Here is a 17,351-nt window from a genome sequence, read left to right as displayed (position 1 = left end):
TTTTCTCTTTCCCCAGCCAGCGACATATAACCATTTTTCTTCTCAATTTTCTCTAGTTTCAAACACACACACACACACTCTCTCTCTCCCCTTCGATTTTTTTTTTTCTTCTCCCCACTCACTCATTTTCTCTTTCCCCCAGCCATAGACCCCCACGAACTTCCCTGTGCTACTTCTTCAGCATCCTTCAAGCCTCCCTCGCAAACAGAGTCCTTCATCTTCACAAGATTCACAGCTGGAGGATGAGAGGTGGTCTAACCTTCTTTATTTTTGCAAGATTCACAGCTTTTGAAACTCTCAACTTAGTGAAGCCCTTTGGTATGAAAAATTTTGGATGATCGAATTCCTTGATAAAGTCAGTTTTTTTTTAAAAGCTACATCCGTCAGAGTTTGCATTTAGATGGCAGTTTCAATACAAAAATCAAGTAGAAATCTTTTTTAATGTGAAGGATTTCGCTTATATTTTGAAAAATATTCTAAAGGCAGTTGGCAATGATTTGTATGGCGTTAAAAAAAAAAAAATCAGCTGCGTTAATCTTAACATAAGCCAGTTCTTTCTCTCTCAATCTCGTTGCTTTCCAATCCACTTATGTTGATGCCACAATCGACGCCATTGCCTCTTGGATGCGAGTGGAGTCGAGCTGGCGATCTTCGATGCGGTCAATGAGCTTGTCAAAGGCTTTGCTCTTTTGCTGCATGTCTTTGGAGTCCAACATCATCTGTATCCCTCCGTCATCTATGCCCTCCATGATTTTCTCCCTTTGCTCAATCACTTTCTCTGCATAACGCTTTTCTTGAGAATTTAATTTTCCATTGACTACAGTTTCTTTGGATGATGTCTGACATTCTCGATTTCAAGCCGATGAACTGCACAGTCCTTTCTTCTTTTGAGATCTCAGTCCTTCTTATTTTTTCGTTTGATGTCTTCTCCATTTTTTTTCCTTTTAAAAAATAAATTGTCAGAGCCACGTCATCCGGTTGCCCACGGTTTTACAAGGACGGTTGTACGTAGTAAATTTGTTTAAATAAAAAGATAAAAAAAAAAGTATATTTAATTTTCAAATTTTGAAAATAAATGTGAAGTGTACTATTTAATTTTAGGCACGTGGTTTTAAATAATAGCACATAATATTTTGATCCTTCCTTAACAGTGAAGCTAATTTAGTAAATTTGGGCCGACATCTCATTTCTTTAAATAAAATTGAGAATGAGTTTATTTTGAATTGTGAAAATATTTTAAATCTGTGTAAACTTTCTGTGTAAAAGGAATTGCACAAAAAAAGAAGAAGATATTTTTATAGGCTAAAAAAATAAAAATCTTATTTATAAACTGACGTGGATAACACGTAATAAAATATTTATATGATATAATTATAGAGATTTTAAAATTTAAATCTTACCAATCAAGTCTTACAATTTAGAGTTTTTCTATTCATTATCTTTATACCACACATCTGTTAAGTAAAATGAATAAAAAATAAAAAATAGGTGCATAATATAAGAATGATAAATATATTTTTTCAACAATTTAAATGATGTAAATGACTTAAAAATAAAGTAACTCTAGAAAAAATATTAAGGGCTCGTCTCATTTCAACATTCGAACATCACTCAAATAAAAGTATTTTTTTAATTTCAATTTTTTCATATAATCATTACATGTTCGTTATAACTTTCCAAAAATTTTTTTAAAAAAAAAAGTCGACTATTTCATATTCTAAAACAAGAATAATATTTTAATTTAATTTTTTTACTTTCTTAAAAGTTCATAAAATATATTAACTTAAATAATTTTATTAATATTTATAAATAATTTTATTATTATTTATAAATTTTTCATCTTATCTCATTTCATTTAAATATCAAATCAAGCCTAAATTCTTGCATTTTCAATAGCTTTAAATACGGATAATAATTATGGTACAATTATATATAAAAATATATGTTGTCACGCTCTTGAGGCGCGTTTGCTGTAAAGGACTAGAAGGGCCACACCTTTTTTGTTTTTGTTTTTATGATAGGAAGGAAACGGCCAAGCCTAACACTGCTGTGAAATACTCGTATCTGACGTGGGTGCGAACCTTCCGCTGGCATAATTATCTACGAGTTCAATTATTATCCCTTTCTCTTCCACACAATTACCAAGTTGCCATCGCGTCTTTGAAGAAGCAATCATATGCGGTGCGCTAAAATTTCCATTACTCTAGTTATCATCGTTCTGACCATTTCATTTAGGTCAAAATAAAGAATAAAAAATAAAACTAAATTCCTTATCTCTAATCATATTTTTAGCCGTCGCACATTTTATTGTATCAATTGTTTAAGGAAAATACTATTTTATTGTTGGTAAAAGTTTAAAATTTTAAAAAGAAATAATATACCTATAAAATCAAATTGTAATTTATATAATATTATGTATAAAATTATATGTATGTGTTGCAATACTTATAATTTAAATAGTAATTATTTACATTATGTCGTGTTATCTAAGTGTGAGTAAGGATGACAGTGGTGTCTAGAATAGAAAAAAAAAATACTAATATGTATTAATAGGATGAGAAATGATATTTAAATTACGTTTTGATGTTAAGTTGAACTGAATTAAATTCTTTATGAATAGTAGTGAATTGAGATTATAAAATGAGTTCTATAAGACTTACTTAAAATAAGTTTAAAAGTATTTGAATATTAATATAAATTTAAATGTATTTATGAAAAATTAACAAAAATTATAAATTTTACATATGTTAAGTTAAATTTATATTGTATTTGATTATTGTAAATATTTGTTAAAAAATATGATAGTCAAAGATCCTTCACATTAGTATCAGCCCTTTCTTCCTCTAATTTATGTACATTATTATTATCTTTGTCATCGTTCAATACGATAGGCCGACACGATTTGAAAAGTTGACCCTGGTCTTTGATTGGAAAAACACGCATTCAAAGAGGAGGAGGAGTAGGAGGTTTCATCCGTCTGAAGTCAACATCCAACGCTTCGAGGGTACGTGTTGTAGTTAATCCCGAACCGAAGGGCAAATATAGTAGCCGAAAGCTGTGAGCGAATAACAGGTACACGTGTCTTTCTCCGAGTGGGATGATGTAGCCGTCGATAGCGACTTCCATTTGGGAGTTTCGGCTGCCGGCTGGACCGTCCTTTTCCTTTCACTCTTTGACAAACCTTTTGCAAAACTTAGCTGGCACGCGTCAACTGATACAGGATTGGCATTTGGTTGTATATTAAAAGTTTTTCACTTTCTTAAAAAAAGAAAATAAAAAACTGAATTTCTATTTTCAAATTTAATTCACAAAAACAGAGATGATGTAATCTTATGATAAATCTACAATAAATAATTATTTATAAATAGAGTTCTTCTTCAAAATAACGAATTTATTTTTAAAAAAAAAAATACTATGGACATAATTCGCTTACTTTGGAATATATTATATAGTTATTATATTTTTAAGTTATAAATCATGCACATAATTTAATATTTAATTTAAAATATTAAGTTAAATTTAAAATTTATATTTTAAGTTAAATTATATCGTATAAAAAATTTATTAATTTTAAAAGAAAACACAAGAAAATACTGGTTGAGTTATGGGCTTCAATAAAAAAGTCCAAAGCTAACGGCCGAGAGGCCACGAGCCCAGTTTCACTTGATGGCTAAACCATCCCATCGATTGTCATTTACATTTTTTGGGCTTTTTTAATAAATCACTAGCGTGGTAAAATGTATACTATAGCCTAGTCTAAATGGCCCAAAACTGTGGCCCATGCTGGGATCCACTACCTCTGATGGCCGAAAGTGCTGACCAGACCATATGTATGAATATGATTGGATAAAAAAAAAATGATGTTCTTTTGTTTGTTTTCATTATTTTTCTGCCTATCTGAAACATATAAATAAATGAATATATAATGTTGTTGTGATTAGTTGTTCGAGTATGATGTAAGGCGTGGGCCCATTGTCTAAACTTGGGGTTATAGCTTTCATCCAAAACTCAGATAATGGGTCTATCAAATTCCAGACAAACTGGCCTCAAGTCTAAGCTGTCGAACCACCCTACTCTATTTCTGAGAATTTTAAACCCATCATCTCTCTCTCTCTAAAGAATTATTACCTAACATAACTATTTTTTCCCCTCGAAATTTTCCAATAAAGTGCAAGAAACCACCTCCTATCCTAATCAGTGCTTGCATTCACTTGTTTCAATGTTCTTTTTGGGAATATATATATTGTTGAAAGTGTGGGCGCAACTGGTTTTAAAAACGTTTGGTGGTATAACCATCGATTATGGGCATTATTAGACCGACTTTGAAAATTTATATTCTCAAATCGGTATATAGAACATACATAGTATACGTTTACATGATATAATTTGATTAGAAATATAAATTTTAAAATTTAAATATTATAAATCAAAAAAGTATATTTAAATTATGTGAATGACATGCTCTACATACATACTTAAAAATAGAATAACTCCGACAAACTTTTCATTGTAGCCATTATATAAATTTGACACATTCTACAATGTTAATGTGACAATATTTGATTTGTGATAAAAAAAAATTTACAAACTCGAATCTTGCAAATCAAATCGTGCTATATTAATAATGTAAATTATGTATTTTTCACGCTGATTTATAAATAAAAATAACTTATTATATATATATATACACACTCTCAATATGAAATACAATCTTCAAAATGATTATGTATTATTCTAGGCCTGATGGATGAGTAGACATTTATAGAGTGGAGTGTAATGGGGCTCTCACGAATCGCACGGCTTTAATTGCGAGATTGATAAATGATTTAGGAAGATATGACGTTTAACAACTAGGATCAAGAACTACTGCCCAACATAAATAGCTGTAAGTATCTTAAACAAAGCTTATAGAATCAATCAAATGATGCAATCAGCCAATAAAAGCATGGTAGCCCGCATGTTTAGGAATTTACAATTTATAATTCCTTATATATCGGATAAAACAATAATAATAGAAATAATATTTCATAAATAAGGATTTAATATAATCTTTGTTGCATAGATTAAGAAATGAGAAATGATACTTGTAGTCGTGAGTGTGGAAATGTCGTGCAGTCGTTTTAAAAAAAGTGAATAAATATGAGACTCATATGAAAAGAAATTAATTTTTTAATAGTGGACCTCATTCCTTTTCATAACGATTGCACCACATTCGCGTATTGCATGACTGTATGTAGTATTATTCTTAAGAAATACATGAAGAGAATATATATATCATTGTGTCATACATTGAAAATTTTGTTTTTTATATAGGGAGTTATCATACCTTAATACCGTCTAGTCTAAAAGTATATTTCTTAAAAATAATATATATAAAATATCCTAAACAATTATAATAATTAAAAGTAGAGCAATTTCTGGGATATGAGTACGTAACTTGGGCTTATAATAAATGTCATTTTCTGCATATAAACTCATCATAATGCCCTGATGATGACACTCTAGCGACCCTTGGCTCTTTGACCCTAACGTTGATTATGATATAATACCTGTGGGCCCTCCATGATTTTGGGTACCTCGTCACGGGCAAGAGTAATATTACTTACACTATAATCTTATGTTGTATAAATATTACGTATTTATTTAAAAAAAATGAAATTTATTATTAAAAATAATTTATTATTATCTTAATTTTATTTATTATTTTTAAATATGCAAAACTTATACACTGTAATACTATAAATATCATTTTTCATTAGCTAATGACGTGCTGACATGGGACATAATACAAAGAAATATCAATAATCTTTTTTAAAAAATATGTGTATTTAAATAAAATAATAAAAGTAATAAATTATTTATTGGTGTGCGTTAGAATTTTTCTTATATATAATGCCCGTGTGCTAACTGTTTTATAGCGTCCTCTCACCTAACACGTGATAAGTCCATTTTTTGTTCCCTGTAAAGTAAAAAGGACGAAAGGGATCAGCATTAATGGTATTTTCTGTCATAAATCCTTACGTGATTTGAAGAGAATTTTTATTAAGCAATATGTAAAATTTGAGGAAAATGCTAGTTTTATTCGGGCTTTCGTTGAGATTTATTTATTTATTTAATGATTAATAAAGTATTTTATAATATTTGAGATAAAAAATTTCACTAAATAATATAAAGTTTAAATGTTATTATTATTAAAAAATTTTGAATTTTGGTGCAAGAAATGTTATTATTATTGGGAATTCAAAATGTCGAATAGTGGTTGACTGTATATGGGCAAGAGTAAGGCCTATAAGAGAGAGCATAAACAAGCATTTGCAGCTTTTTGGATTTATATTTTTGGACCAACTCTGCTTTCATGACTGCCCACATGATTTTCGTGCACTTGTCCCTACTTCCCATATAAATTGCCTTTCCTCTCCCTTTCTTTTTCTTCCCTTTTTGCGTTATTGGGATCGCAGATGCCGATAGAGAAGAGACGGAGACCGACTGTTCCTGGAGAAAAAAAGAAAGAACGAAAATTCGTACAAAATAATTTAAAACAAAACTAAGCATCCATCTATATTCCATAGCCTTCTCTCTCTTGTCCTTTTTCAGACCGCAAGATCCGGCCTTTGCATATAGAGTTTTTCTTAACAAAAACTTCACATTGAAACAGCCAACAATGAAGCTTCTTCTTTTCTTTGTTTTGCTGTTTTACTGTCTTCGTAAACCCATTGGGGTTGGTGCCACGCCAGTAGCTTCTGTTTCCTCGCCAGTGGTCTCACCCGTTTCTCCGATTTCCACATCAATGGCTGCCTTCTCCCCAGGTACTCTAATGTCGTACTGTATTTTAGTTGGGTAGTGGGCCAATTCAGTTCGAAAATTCAAATTAAAAAACAATGACAAAAATACAGTATCTCTGATGCTGTCGTATGATTTTTTTTTCTTTTTTTTGTCGATTCTATTCATTTATTGTTAAGATTAAACAATTATTTTCTGATGTGGATTTTCTTGCCCTTTTTGATTGTATCTCTAAACTTGGTAATCGTATAATTGATGAGATTTTCCCGATTTGCTATAGCTAACTTCTATATATCTATAATCCTCATGCGAACCAGGAATTCAAGTGGGAACCGAAGAGTCTCATACGCATACACACAAGAAAATGCTAATAGTACTCGTTGTTGCCTGCACTACCCTTGCTGCAACCATTTTGTCTTTGTTATGTTTGTGGATTTATCGCAGGAAGTTTTCTCACAAATCCCATGGAAAAAGTGTTCTGAATTCAGGTACATCCTTACGCGACAAAAACTATTTTCTTTCCCAACTTAACCATCATTGGGTTTTGGAGAATGTGAATCAGTTATATATGATAGTGCTCCGAGACTCTTTCATATCGTGCTTCTATAATATTTGTTCTGAGATTCTTTGTTTCGTGCGTTCTGTGTTGTTGGGTTTGTTTTGGATACGAAGATGCTGAAAAGGGACTTGCTTTAGCTCCCTTTTTTACTAAATTCAACTCCATAAAAGTGGTTGGTAAGAAAGGATCTGTTCCAATGATTGACTACAAGCAACTTGAAAAAGCAACCGACTATTTTCGAGATAGTAATGTCTTGGGAGAGGGCGGATTTGGATGTGTTTACAAGGCTCAATTGGATGACAACTTGAATGTTGCAGTGAAGAAACTTAACTGTGAAACTGAGGACGGCGAGAGGGAATTCGAGGTAATTTTTCTTTTTAAACCATATATATGAGTTCATTTCTCTTTGAATTTGTTATGACCCTCTTCTTCCGATCTTAAATTATCATCTGGATTTGCAGAATGAGATTGATTTGTTAAGCAAAACTCAACATCCAAATATAATTTCTCTACTGGGTTGCTGCATTCATTGCAAGACTAGATTTATTGTCTATGAATTGATGCAAAATGGGTCTTTGGAAATTCAATTGCATGGTAAAGCATCTATATCTTCTTCTTCGCTTTGACCATCTGAAGATGGAAGTTTAAAAAAGAATTTGAATTTAATAATGCTAATATCTTTATTTTCCAAATTCAATTGATATGAATAGGACCTTCTCGTGGTTCGGCATTAACTTGGCATAGGCGGATGAAAATTGCCCTTGATGCAGCAAGGTGAGCTTGTTTACCAGAGTTTTTTTTTTTTTTTAAAATTTTTTAAAATCATTTTATTGGGACTTCAATGTTAACATGTTGGAAAATATTGACCAGAGGATTAGAATATCTGCATGAGCACTGCAACCCATCAGTGATCCATAGAGATCTGAAATCATCTAATATACTTCTGGACTCCAACTTCAATGCTAAGGTAAAATATATTTGAGAAAATCGTTGAAGTCTTCGATTTCTTTTATAAAATTGCTGAAATTTGTCTTAATATATTGCCATTATACATTTTTATTATCTCCCATTTAACTCTCTCTCTCTCTCTCTGACTGTCTGACACACGCATTGTCTGGAATCAGCTTTCGGATTTTGGTCTTGCTGTAACCGATGCAGCCCAAAACAAAAACAACATCAAGCTTTCAGGCACCTTGGGTTACGTGGCTCCAGAGTATCTTTTAGATGGTATGCCTACTAAAATTACAATTATTGCTCACGGTATTCTTCAAGTATATATGACAGGTTGCCATATCTCTCCATATATATATATATATGTTTAAATTCTCTTCCATAATGTAATATGACTATTGTTTTGGACCTCTGACGCTGCAATGATGTTGTGAGACGGTGCTGATTTTGATATACGTTTAAACTCATTATTATGTCTTTTGATTAACGCTATCTTGAGCACATGCACGTGTACTACCACTTCAGTGCATCTGGATCAATCATTATCTAGACAACCCTGAAAATTATTTCATTAATGACTTAAGTGCGTTCTAAGGCTGATCTAGTTTTTGCATCTTAGGATTCTTGTATGAAAACAAGTAGTTTTAATCTTCCAGGTAAATTGACGGATAAAAGTGATGTATATGCCTTTGGAGTCGTGCTTCTGGAGCTTCTATTGGGAAGAAGGCCTGTGGAAAAACTGGCTCCAGCTCAGTGTCAATCTATGGTCACATGGGTAATGCCTCACTCTTAAAACAGTTCTTATGTGCATACCATTAAAAAACATTTGAACTTCAGAACTTAATACCATAGCCATATATGGATGCAGGCCATGCCCCAGCTCACAGACAGATCTAAACTCCCAAATATTGTGGATCCTGCGATAAAAGATACAATGGATCTTAAACACCTATGCCAGGTTTGTGAAGTGATTATTCCTTACCTTTACTCTTGTAATTCAATATTGTTTACCCATTTTTAGTTTTCCTAATGGGTGCAACTTGGGATCCTTGAAATGGTTGTGTGGCAATTTGAGACTCAGGATGAATGATTTCTTAGGCAGGTCGCAGCTCTCATATTTGGGTCTTAGAAATTCATCCTATTTTTTGAACTGATTGCACCCAATATTATGAAATGATTGTGTAGGTTGCTGCTGTAGCTGTGCTATGTGTGCAACCAGAACCAAGCTACCGCCCGTTAATAACAGATGTCTTGCATTCTCTCATTCCTCTGGTTCCCGTTGAGCTTGGAGGCACTCTCAGAGTTGCACAAGCAACGCCACCAGATGGTTCCATACTTCCTTCTAGTCACTGATACAGAGCGTTGCCGCTGCTGCGTTATTACTAGGGTTGCGTAAATTAAAGATCCACATCGATTACCTTTCTCTCCTTTACACGCATATATAGATATATAGATATATAGATACATACACATGATGGTTTTGTCAGAGAACGAAAAGCATTGGTTTGGAGCAGAAGAGAATTAATGGTTTTTCATATTTTGTAAATTGAAGCAGTCTAGTTCTTGAGTTCCCGAAAATTACCAGTGCATATAATCGGTCCTCTTGGAGAACGTTGAATAGTTCAGCTGATGATTCTATTCTTCACCCTTTCCCACCATTTATTGGTGTATGTTTTGAAAGTTTTGCTAGTGGTAATACCTCTGGAGCTCCATTTGTCTTTCATGATAATACTGCGAGAATGTAAATTCTTGTTTTCATCTCAGTTTTTTTTTTTTTTCCAAAAAAAAAAAAAGGTTGCTCATAATCTTGCGTTTATAAAAAAGCACTAGTTTTTCTGCACTGTCGGAATATACTGAAAACAGTCCAAAAAGAGAACAGAGTAGGGTACCATAATCTGAAGACATCCTAAATGCAGCAATGCGGCACGATAGTCAACCCCTTTGCAAATATTTTGGATGGAAGTTAACTGTACGGCCTCAATGCAAAGCGACAAACGAAAGTATAACAACAAAAGAGAGAAAAAAAAAATCTACTTGTGCCAATCATACCATGAAAGTGTACAATGGCAAGGGACTTCCCACCCTCTCCACTCTCAATTCTTTTGCTCTCTAATATAATCTAAAGAAAAATAATATTTGCAGATTTAGGATGGTCATGCGTATTATCTTTACAAAAAATAAATAAATATGAAATTTATATAAAAAAATTATTTTTATAATAATAAATTTCATTTTTTTCAAAAAGAATACATAAAATTTACAGTGTCTAAGACTATATATAGCTTTAGCCTCTCATTTCCATTATGGGAGGCCCATCTAAATTGAGTTTAAAATGTGTTTAAATGTTAAGATAAGTTTAATATGTTTTATGAGAAATTAAAAAAGATTGTGAGTTCCACATATAAAGATATTTTAAGTTAAAAGAGATTATGGGTTCCATGTGTAAAAATATTTTAAATTGAGATGAATTTAATAATTTAAGAATTGAGTATTTAGATGTTAAATTTAATTTAAAATTAGACTAAACTCAACTGAATTTGAGAATTAAATGAAGCCTAAATCATGCGGCACTGTTAAAAGTGTAAGCTACCTGGCCCAAAACGTTGTCGGTATAAACTCAAAGTGAGCCTTCATAAACTTTCTGCATGTGGACGCGTGCAAAGGCATGCCTGTGCAGTGTGCACGCATATTTTGCGTAAGAAACCACGTATCATCCAATAAACAAGACCAGATGATACTTCAGTTTTACGCAACACCAGTCATGCACCCTTACACAGAGTCATTATAAATTTTTGAATTTAGAAATTGTCAACTATGGAATGGCCTCAATTTGAACTTCAAATATCAACTTGCGTTGTTATAATTCCTACTCAGTAACTAGTTTGCATATTGTACCCCAAAAATGTGACTCTGTATCCATTAATTTCAACGGAAATTGTGGAATGAATCAATGATGGCATCCGCAAGGTACTCACATTTGGCCAAAGATAATCCAGCCAAGGATATCCTTCCATCCTTTGTCATGAATACATGCCACTTGGTCGTCATATTGTCGCTCTGATCACACAACAAGAAGATGCAACATTATAAAACATTGTACATGCCAGTTCCGTGCACCATTGTATTGCAAACTGCACTTTCAGAGTAACCACACAGTTTCAAGGTATTTGGATATTGTAACTGGTTTCAGGTATGAGTGAACAGTTGACCACAGTCATAAATCCCGAAAATATACATGACAATTAACAGGGAAGCTAGTACTCAATGAAGATGAAACAAAAGCTTTTGGTCTAAAAGGAAAAAAAAATCAATTGAACTTGATGCGGGGTGGGCTATTAAGCAATGCATATAAAGAAGTTGAAGAGGTATATACCCATAATTTGGGAAATATATACAATTGTATTAGCTTTGACTAGTTATTATTAATAAAAAGAAAAATGATATTTATAGTCTAGAGTGTGCAGTCATTAAATACTCCCTTTGAAAAATATGGGTAAATCTGTGACACATGAAAAAATAATTTTTTAATGCTGGCTTTCACTTTTTTTAAAGGGAGTATGCGAAAACTGCACGCTCCAAGATTGTATGTAGCATTACCCTAATAAGAAATAAGACCAGGGAATCCACGATGTCAAAGAAAAAAAAAAAAAAGATCAGGGAAACAAAAGCTTATGGGCATAAAACTTGGATGTTCTGATGGGAGTTGAGAAGAGGCAATTACCTGATCTTTGTTCAGGCCCGTGAATGAGAACATGCCAATCTGCTCAACTATAAATGACCAATCCTTCCCACTCTTATCTTTTGCAGAGAGGCTATCAAGTTTCTGTCGCACGTTCTTTATCCTTCCAGCCATGATTTCTGTTTCTGCTTTCCATTCATTGAAGAGAGCTGGGTCCCCAACAACATTGGCAACAATCATGGCCCCCTGAATAGGAGGATTGGAGTACATTGGTCGAGCAAGTCTTTTCAGTTGGCTCTTCACCCTGAAAATATATAAAAATATACCCATCAAGCGGATCTCAGGGAATACTTTCTGTTTCAATAATTTCTCTACTTCTGGAGCTTCTGGGTTGATCATGCCTAATTATTTTAAAAAACACATAAGGGGGAAACTGATGGTGTGAAAGACACTCTTGCCATGACAACTGCCCACCAAATATTTAGTTCATGAATGTTGAGAGACGAATGTGCTAAGATCATTGATGAAATCTTCCCCCAATACTTCATTACTTTCTATTTCGTCTTTCAAATGCATGCACGAACTCAGGAAATGCCTCCACTTGCAGATTTTGGGGAGTTCTCAGGCTCAAATCACATTCATGCCAAGCCAATAGCATTATTCAACTCTGTTTCCCTTAGATTCAGGACATTGATGTCGGGGGGGAGGGGGGGATTGGGATTCATGTTTTTTGACACTGATATCAAATATCCAAATGGAGATGCATAGACAATGCCTGAATGGTTGCAGACACAGAAACTTATTTAATAGGTGACCTTTTGATAGGGTTAGTTTTTTCATCTCATCGTGAACATATTTTGTGGGAATGATGATTTAACCATAGACCAGAAAGTGAGCAGATCATAGGATATTGGGTTCACCATACCTTGCTGCAGCATCTGCTGATGAGCAGACAACATTGATTGCTCTGATCCTTTCTGCCTAAAGGCCCAGATTTTTACTATATGATTGGGCAACCAGAAGCTCCAAACCCCATGCAGCAAATAATCTCACAGATGCTGCATCTATATCAAGGTTTCCACTAGCAAATCCCTGAAGCATTTATACGTACAGATTTGAACACACTATGCAGATAATTCTCGATTAAAAAAAAATCTACATGATTCTCCGGAAGACAAAGCGTTTCAATATATATCAACAAAATTTTAAAAACTTGGCTTTTTCCAAAAAGCTGGGTATCAAAAATCACAATTTAGACAAATTTAAACAAATTCTGCAATCATACCTGGTATGCAACGTCAAAAAATGGTATATGGTTCTTCTCTTGAATGATATCGGCAATCTTTTCCCACTGTTCAGGGGTTGGATCAATGCCAGTTGGGTTGTGAGCACAGCCATGAAGTAACACAAAAGCTCCTTAAGGGGCAGCCTGAATAAAGAACAGATTAATTATTGGTAAATGGGTTAATAGAAGTCAATTTAGACTGGAATTGAGAATTTTATGGAAAATAAATCATAAGTACAAAGTTTTACTAGTCTATATGTCTAAATTACTAAACAATTTTCACATAGTAAGTGTACGATGTTCTCCGATTCTGAAAAAAATTACAATTAAATGGATATTTCAGCTGAAAGTGCAAAGAACCAACATTGAATTGAAACATGGATATTAAGATGAAAGCTGGTAACACCAGATAAAATCTGAAAAATAAAAGCACAATTACACCAAGTTGGAACCTTTATATCGGCTACCATCCCCTCAAAATCCAAACCAACTGTTTTTGGATCATAGTATCATATTCAGACCATGGAACTCTAGCATCGTTGAAAATATTCTTGTGATTACCTGCAGGACAATTTTGTTGGTCGTGAAAATCCAGTACCTATTGTCAAGACAAATTTCACATACAGGTTCAAGTGAATGGCAATACACACCCCAAGTGGGAGATGATATCAGAACTTTAGCCCCAGGAAAATATCATTCAATAAAAGCAGCAGCTAATCGAAGAGAACCAGTTCCTGAAAGACCTTGAACAGTAGCAACCTGGAAGGAATAATGTAAGGGTATTTTTTTTTTATATATAGATAAAAAAGAAGAAAGAAACAATATGAGTCTTTGAAAAACTCCAGGCATTTGAATTCCCACGTACTCTCTGTTGTTTTATTACGGGGTTGTCTGCTCCAAATAATAACTCAGCAGCCACCTTATTGAATGCAGCCAAACCTTTGATTGGGAGGTACTGAGGATAATCATAAAAATTTAGTAAGTGATTTGAAGCATGAATAATGACTCTAGGTCAACCATGCATCTGAGCAAATGGAGATACCTCTTTGTTTTCTCCCCTTTCGACCATAAGATTCTCTGCCTAGGAAAGAAACGTTTCAATATGATTAATGTGAACTCAATTTCCTTGTCAAAGAATCAGTTCTCAGTTTTTGCAGTAAGAAGTTAAAAACTGCTAGCATGTAATGTTAATGGTAAAATTGTGTATACTAATGAAATTTTAACTTATGACATATATATGATGGAATTGAGTCGGACCTTCTTGACAACATTCAGTTCATAAGGTTGTAGCTCTTCCGTTCGATAGGCTCCAACTCCAAGGTTGAGCTTGCTTTCGTGTGTGTCTGCCTTAAAAGCTTCAGAAACCCCAAGAATTGGATCGGGAGGAGCCATTGTGACACCCTCAAAACAAGAAACGTTAACGGCAGCCACCATAGATATTCAACCAAAAGACTGCACATCAGAATTGATTAGAACTCAGATATGAATAACAACAAGCAAACATTCTAGCCAAAAAAAAACAAAAAAACAACCATACATATAAGTATACTCCTACAGTCCTCCTAACTGAGAGTCTAGTTATAGCCTCGTGAAAACCAATATAAAATCAGAAAGTGAATGCATCGATTCGGTAACAAAGTGAGGCATGAACATTCTATCAACTAGTAACAGAACACAACACCTATAGAAGAGATCAAAGCCACCAATCAACTTTATCTAAACTAGGCAGAGAGAGAGAGAGAGATTCAATGTGAATACCGTGATGATCAGAATTTATATAAATCTTAAATCAACGTGATGGTCGCTTAATATTAAGGAAAACCTGGGAAGGCCATTATTCCCCTTAAGGACAAATTAATCCACGCCTACATAGCCAGAGCAGGCCACTGTGCTATATATCTTTGTGTTAATAAAGACTTTGCCTTTCTCGTTGTGGAAGCTCAAGCTAGTACTTCCAAACTTCAACTTCCCCTGTTCAAATTAGAACATGTTAATGATGAAGTACTACATAAGAAGTACGATTGGTTTCCGAGAAAACATAAGAAAAGAAGAGAAAACTCCTTCCTTAATATCTAACAATTGTTGGATTATTTCAAATATCCCACATTGAAAAGATAAGGAAACTTTTAATGGTTTATAAGTGAATGAGTATCACTATACATAAAATGGAACACAAGGGTAGACACACAATAGTAGTGTGACCACACGCGCGTGCGCACGAAGCATTGATGCTTTAGAAGTACTTACGCATCGTCGCAAGTGACGGAATTTTTTACTTAAACGAAATGATGTGTTCTTTCTTCTTTTTTGATAGTTATTGTTAACTGTCAATTACAGTTATTTCTACACCTTTTTAGATAGTAACTGTTTCATTTAAATTCAAATTGAGACATTGCAACAGCTGCTATTGCATCTATTCGTTCTATGGTTTAGTGTTAAGAATTTGCAATCTGCACAGTATACAAACAATGTTGTATCCTGAGGATAGAATTGCCAGATTCTCTTTTGCAGAACTCAATACGAGTGGGAAACAATATTTGTCTAAGAGACAGATTAACAATCACCTCACTGTGTATCATCTGCAATCTCTGTCTGCTATTCCTATTTTTTCTTAACAACAATGACCTCTATATCCTGGTTTAAATAAACAACCGTCCAGTGCTGCTTTTCTATGGATCCTAAAAATGAAAAAAAAAAAAAATAGAAACCAGAGTTCTGATTCGTTTTAGTTTCCTAACAACATGTCCGGATCATAAAAATGGAAAAAAAGAAAGAAAGAAAGAAAGAAGAGAAACATGAAAACCAAAATTCCGATTCGTTTTATTTTCCTATCTTTTTCGGCAACCTGGCACAAACCTCCCTTCAAAAGAAACAATATGTAAATGAAATTGGAATCAGAAATGAAAAGAAGCGGTACCTTGATACTCGCGCGCCGAGAATGACGTAGATGGAGAGGCTGAAGCTAGGGAAAGCATTGTCGAAGCCATCTGAATCAATAATTGTAAGAGCAGAAGGTCAGACCGAAAGCAATATGAGAGTCACCGAAATCAGTAAAATCAACAAGTATTACTGAAAATTCGGTCGAAACTCGACAACTACAAAAACGATGAAACTATGATACAAATTAGGTCGATTAATTAGCGAAATGAAATCGTCGAATTAGAAGTGTAAATGCGAACAGAACTCACACTCGGTGCACGAAGTAGAAGCCACAGCTAATTCTGCGTTGGAAACAACGGAGCCTGAACCGAAAAAGGAAATGTACTTGGGTGTCATTTTTCTTATATACACGTCCAGGGCCCCGGGCCCTGGGGTAAGGTAGTCGTTATGAGTCGTACAACATTGTACTTTTTTTTAATAAAAATAATTAACAAGTAACAACATTGAGCATTCGTATTGATTTATGAATATATATATCTAAAGTCATATTAATATAATTTTAAAATTTTTTATATTAACTTATGTATATTTAAATATTTAGTTAATTATGAACATTACTTATTTAAATTTAAATAACTATTATTTACTCTACAAAATATATTTTAATCAATATTTCTCTCTTCCCACTCTCTCTCTCACAATCTTTTTCTTTTCTCTCTTCTTTAACAACACAACAAATCTTCACTTGCATATTCATTTTATTATTATAATATATTATATATATTTCATTTTATTATATTTTTAATATAATATATAAAAAAATATATTTTTTATTATTACATTTGTATTATTAATGTCAAATATATGTAGTAGATGCTAATTGTAAAATATATATAAAAAATTCATTTTTGCAAAAAATTAATAATAATAAAAAAATATATATATATTATTTTGTCTCAAATATGCATTAGCTAATGTGAGAATTTTACTTGAATGACAAAGTGATTATGCAAAATAGGTGATTTTGTATATGCATATGCATAAACCAATACTAATGCTCTTACTGGTAATTATCAACATTGCAATACCAACATTCGTACAACTGAATAAGAGAGATTCCCTGGGGCATATTGAAGGGTGTCAATATGTGACGCGATTGTGAATTTAACACGAATAAGATACGAAATTAGTTGGTTTGTATTTGATATTAATAAGTT

General features: G+C 33.1%; 1 protein-coding gene and 1 pseudogene across 1 annotated transcript; one reads left to right on the top strand and one right to left on the bottom strand.

Annotated features, from left to right (window-relative positions):
- The first annotated feature begins 6,435 nt into the window (after positions 1–6,435).
- On the top strand, positions 6,436–10,019 carry LOC109012842 (probable receptor-like protein kinase At1g80640). Its single transcript, XM_018994681.2, has 10 exons — positions 6,436–6,806; positions 7,098–7,268; positions 7,453–7,703; positions 7,801–7,933; positions 8,050–8,113; positions 8,210–8,306; positions 8,464–8,566; positions 8,947–9,065; positions 9,159–9,248; positions 9,476–10,019. The coding sequence occupies exons 1-10, from the start codon at positions 6,662–6,664 to the stop codon at positions 9,641–9,643; spliced, it is 1,341 nt and encodes a 446-aa protein (XP_018850226.1). The 5' UTR covers positions 6,436–6,661; the 3' UTR covers positions 9,644–10,019.
- A 925-nt stretch (positions 10,020–10,944) lies between these two features.
- On the bottom strand, positions 10,945–16,492 carry LOC109012843 (annotated as a pseudogene).
- Between the last annotated feature and the right edge of the window lie 859 nt (positions 16,493–17,351).

The sequence above is a fragment of the Juglans regia genome, chromosome 8 (assembly GCF_001411555.2).
Source record: "Juglans regia cultivar Chandler chromosome 8, Walnut 2.0, whole genome shotgun sequence".
Classification (NCBI taxonomy): domain Eukaryota; kingdom Viridiplantae; phylum Streptophyta; class Magnoliopsida; order Fagales; family Juglandaceae; genus Juglans; species Juglans regia.
The sequence above is the reverse complement of the archived record's forward strand: the minus strand, read 5'-3'. Positions and strand labels throughout refer to the sequence as shown.

What these genes read in the sequence shown, in the direction of transcription:
- LOC109012842 (XM_018994681.2), top strand. Translation starts at nt 6,662, where the DNA reads ATGAAGCTTCTTCTTTTCTTTGTTTTGCTGTTTTACTGTCTTCGTAAA. An exon ending in ACTCCAACTTCAATGCTAAG is followed by an intron (nt 8,307 to 8,463) that starts GTAAAATATATT and finishes GTCTGGAATCAG; the next exon opens with CTTTCGGATTTTGGTCTTGC. An exon ending in ATCTTAAACACCTATGCCAG is followed by an intron (nt 9,249 to 9,475) that starts GTTTGTGAAGTG and finishes ATGATTGTGTAG; the next exon opens with GTTGCTGCTGTAGCTGTGCT.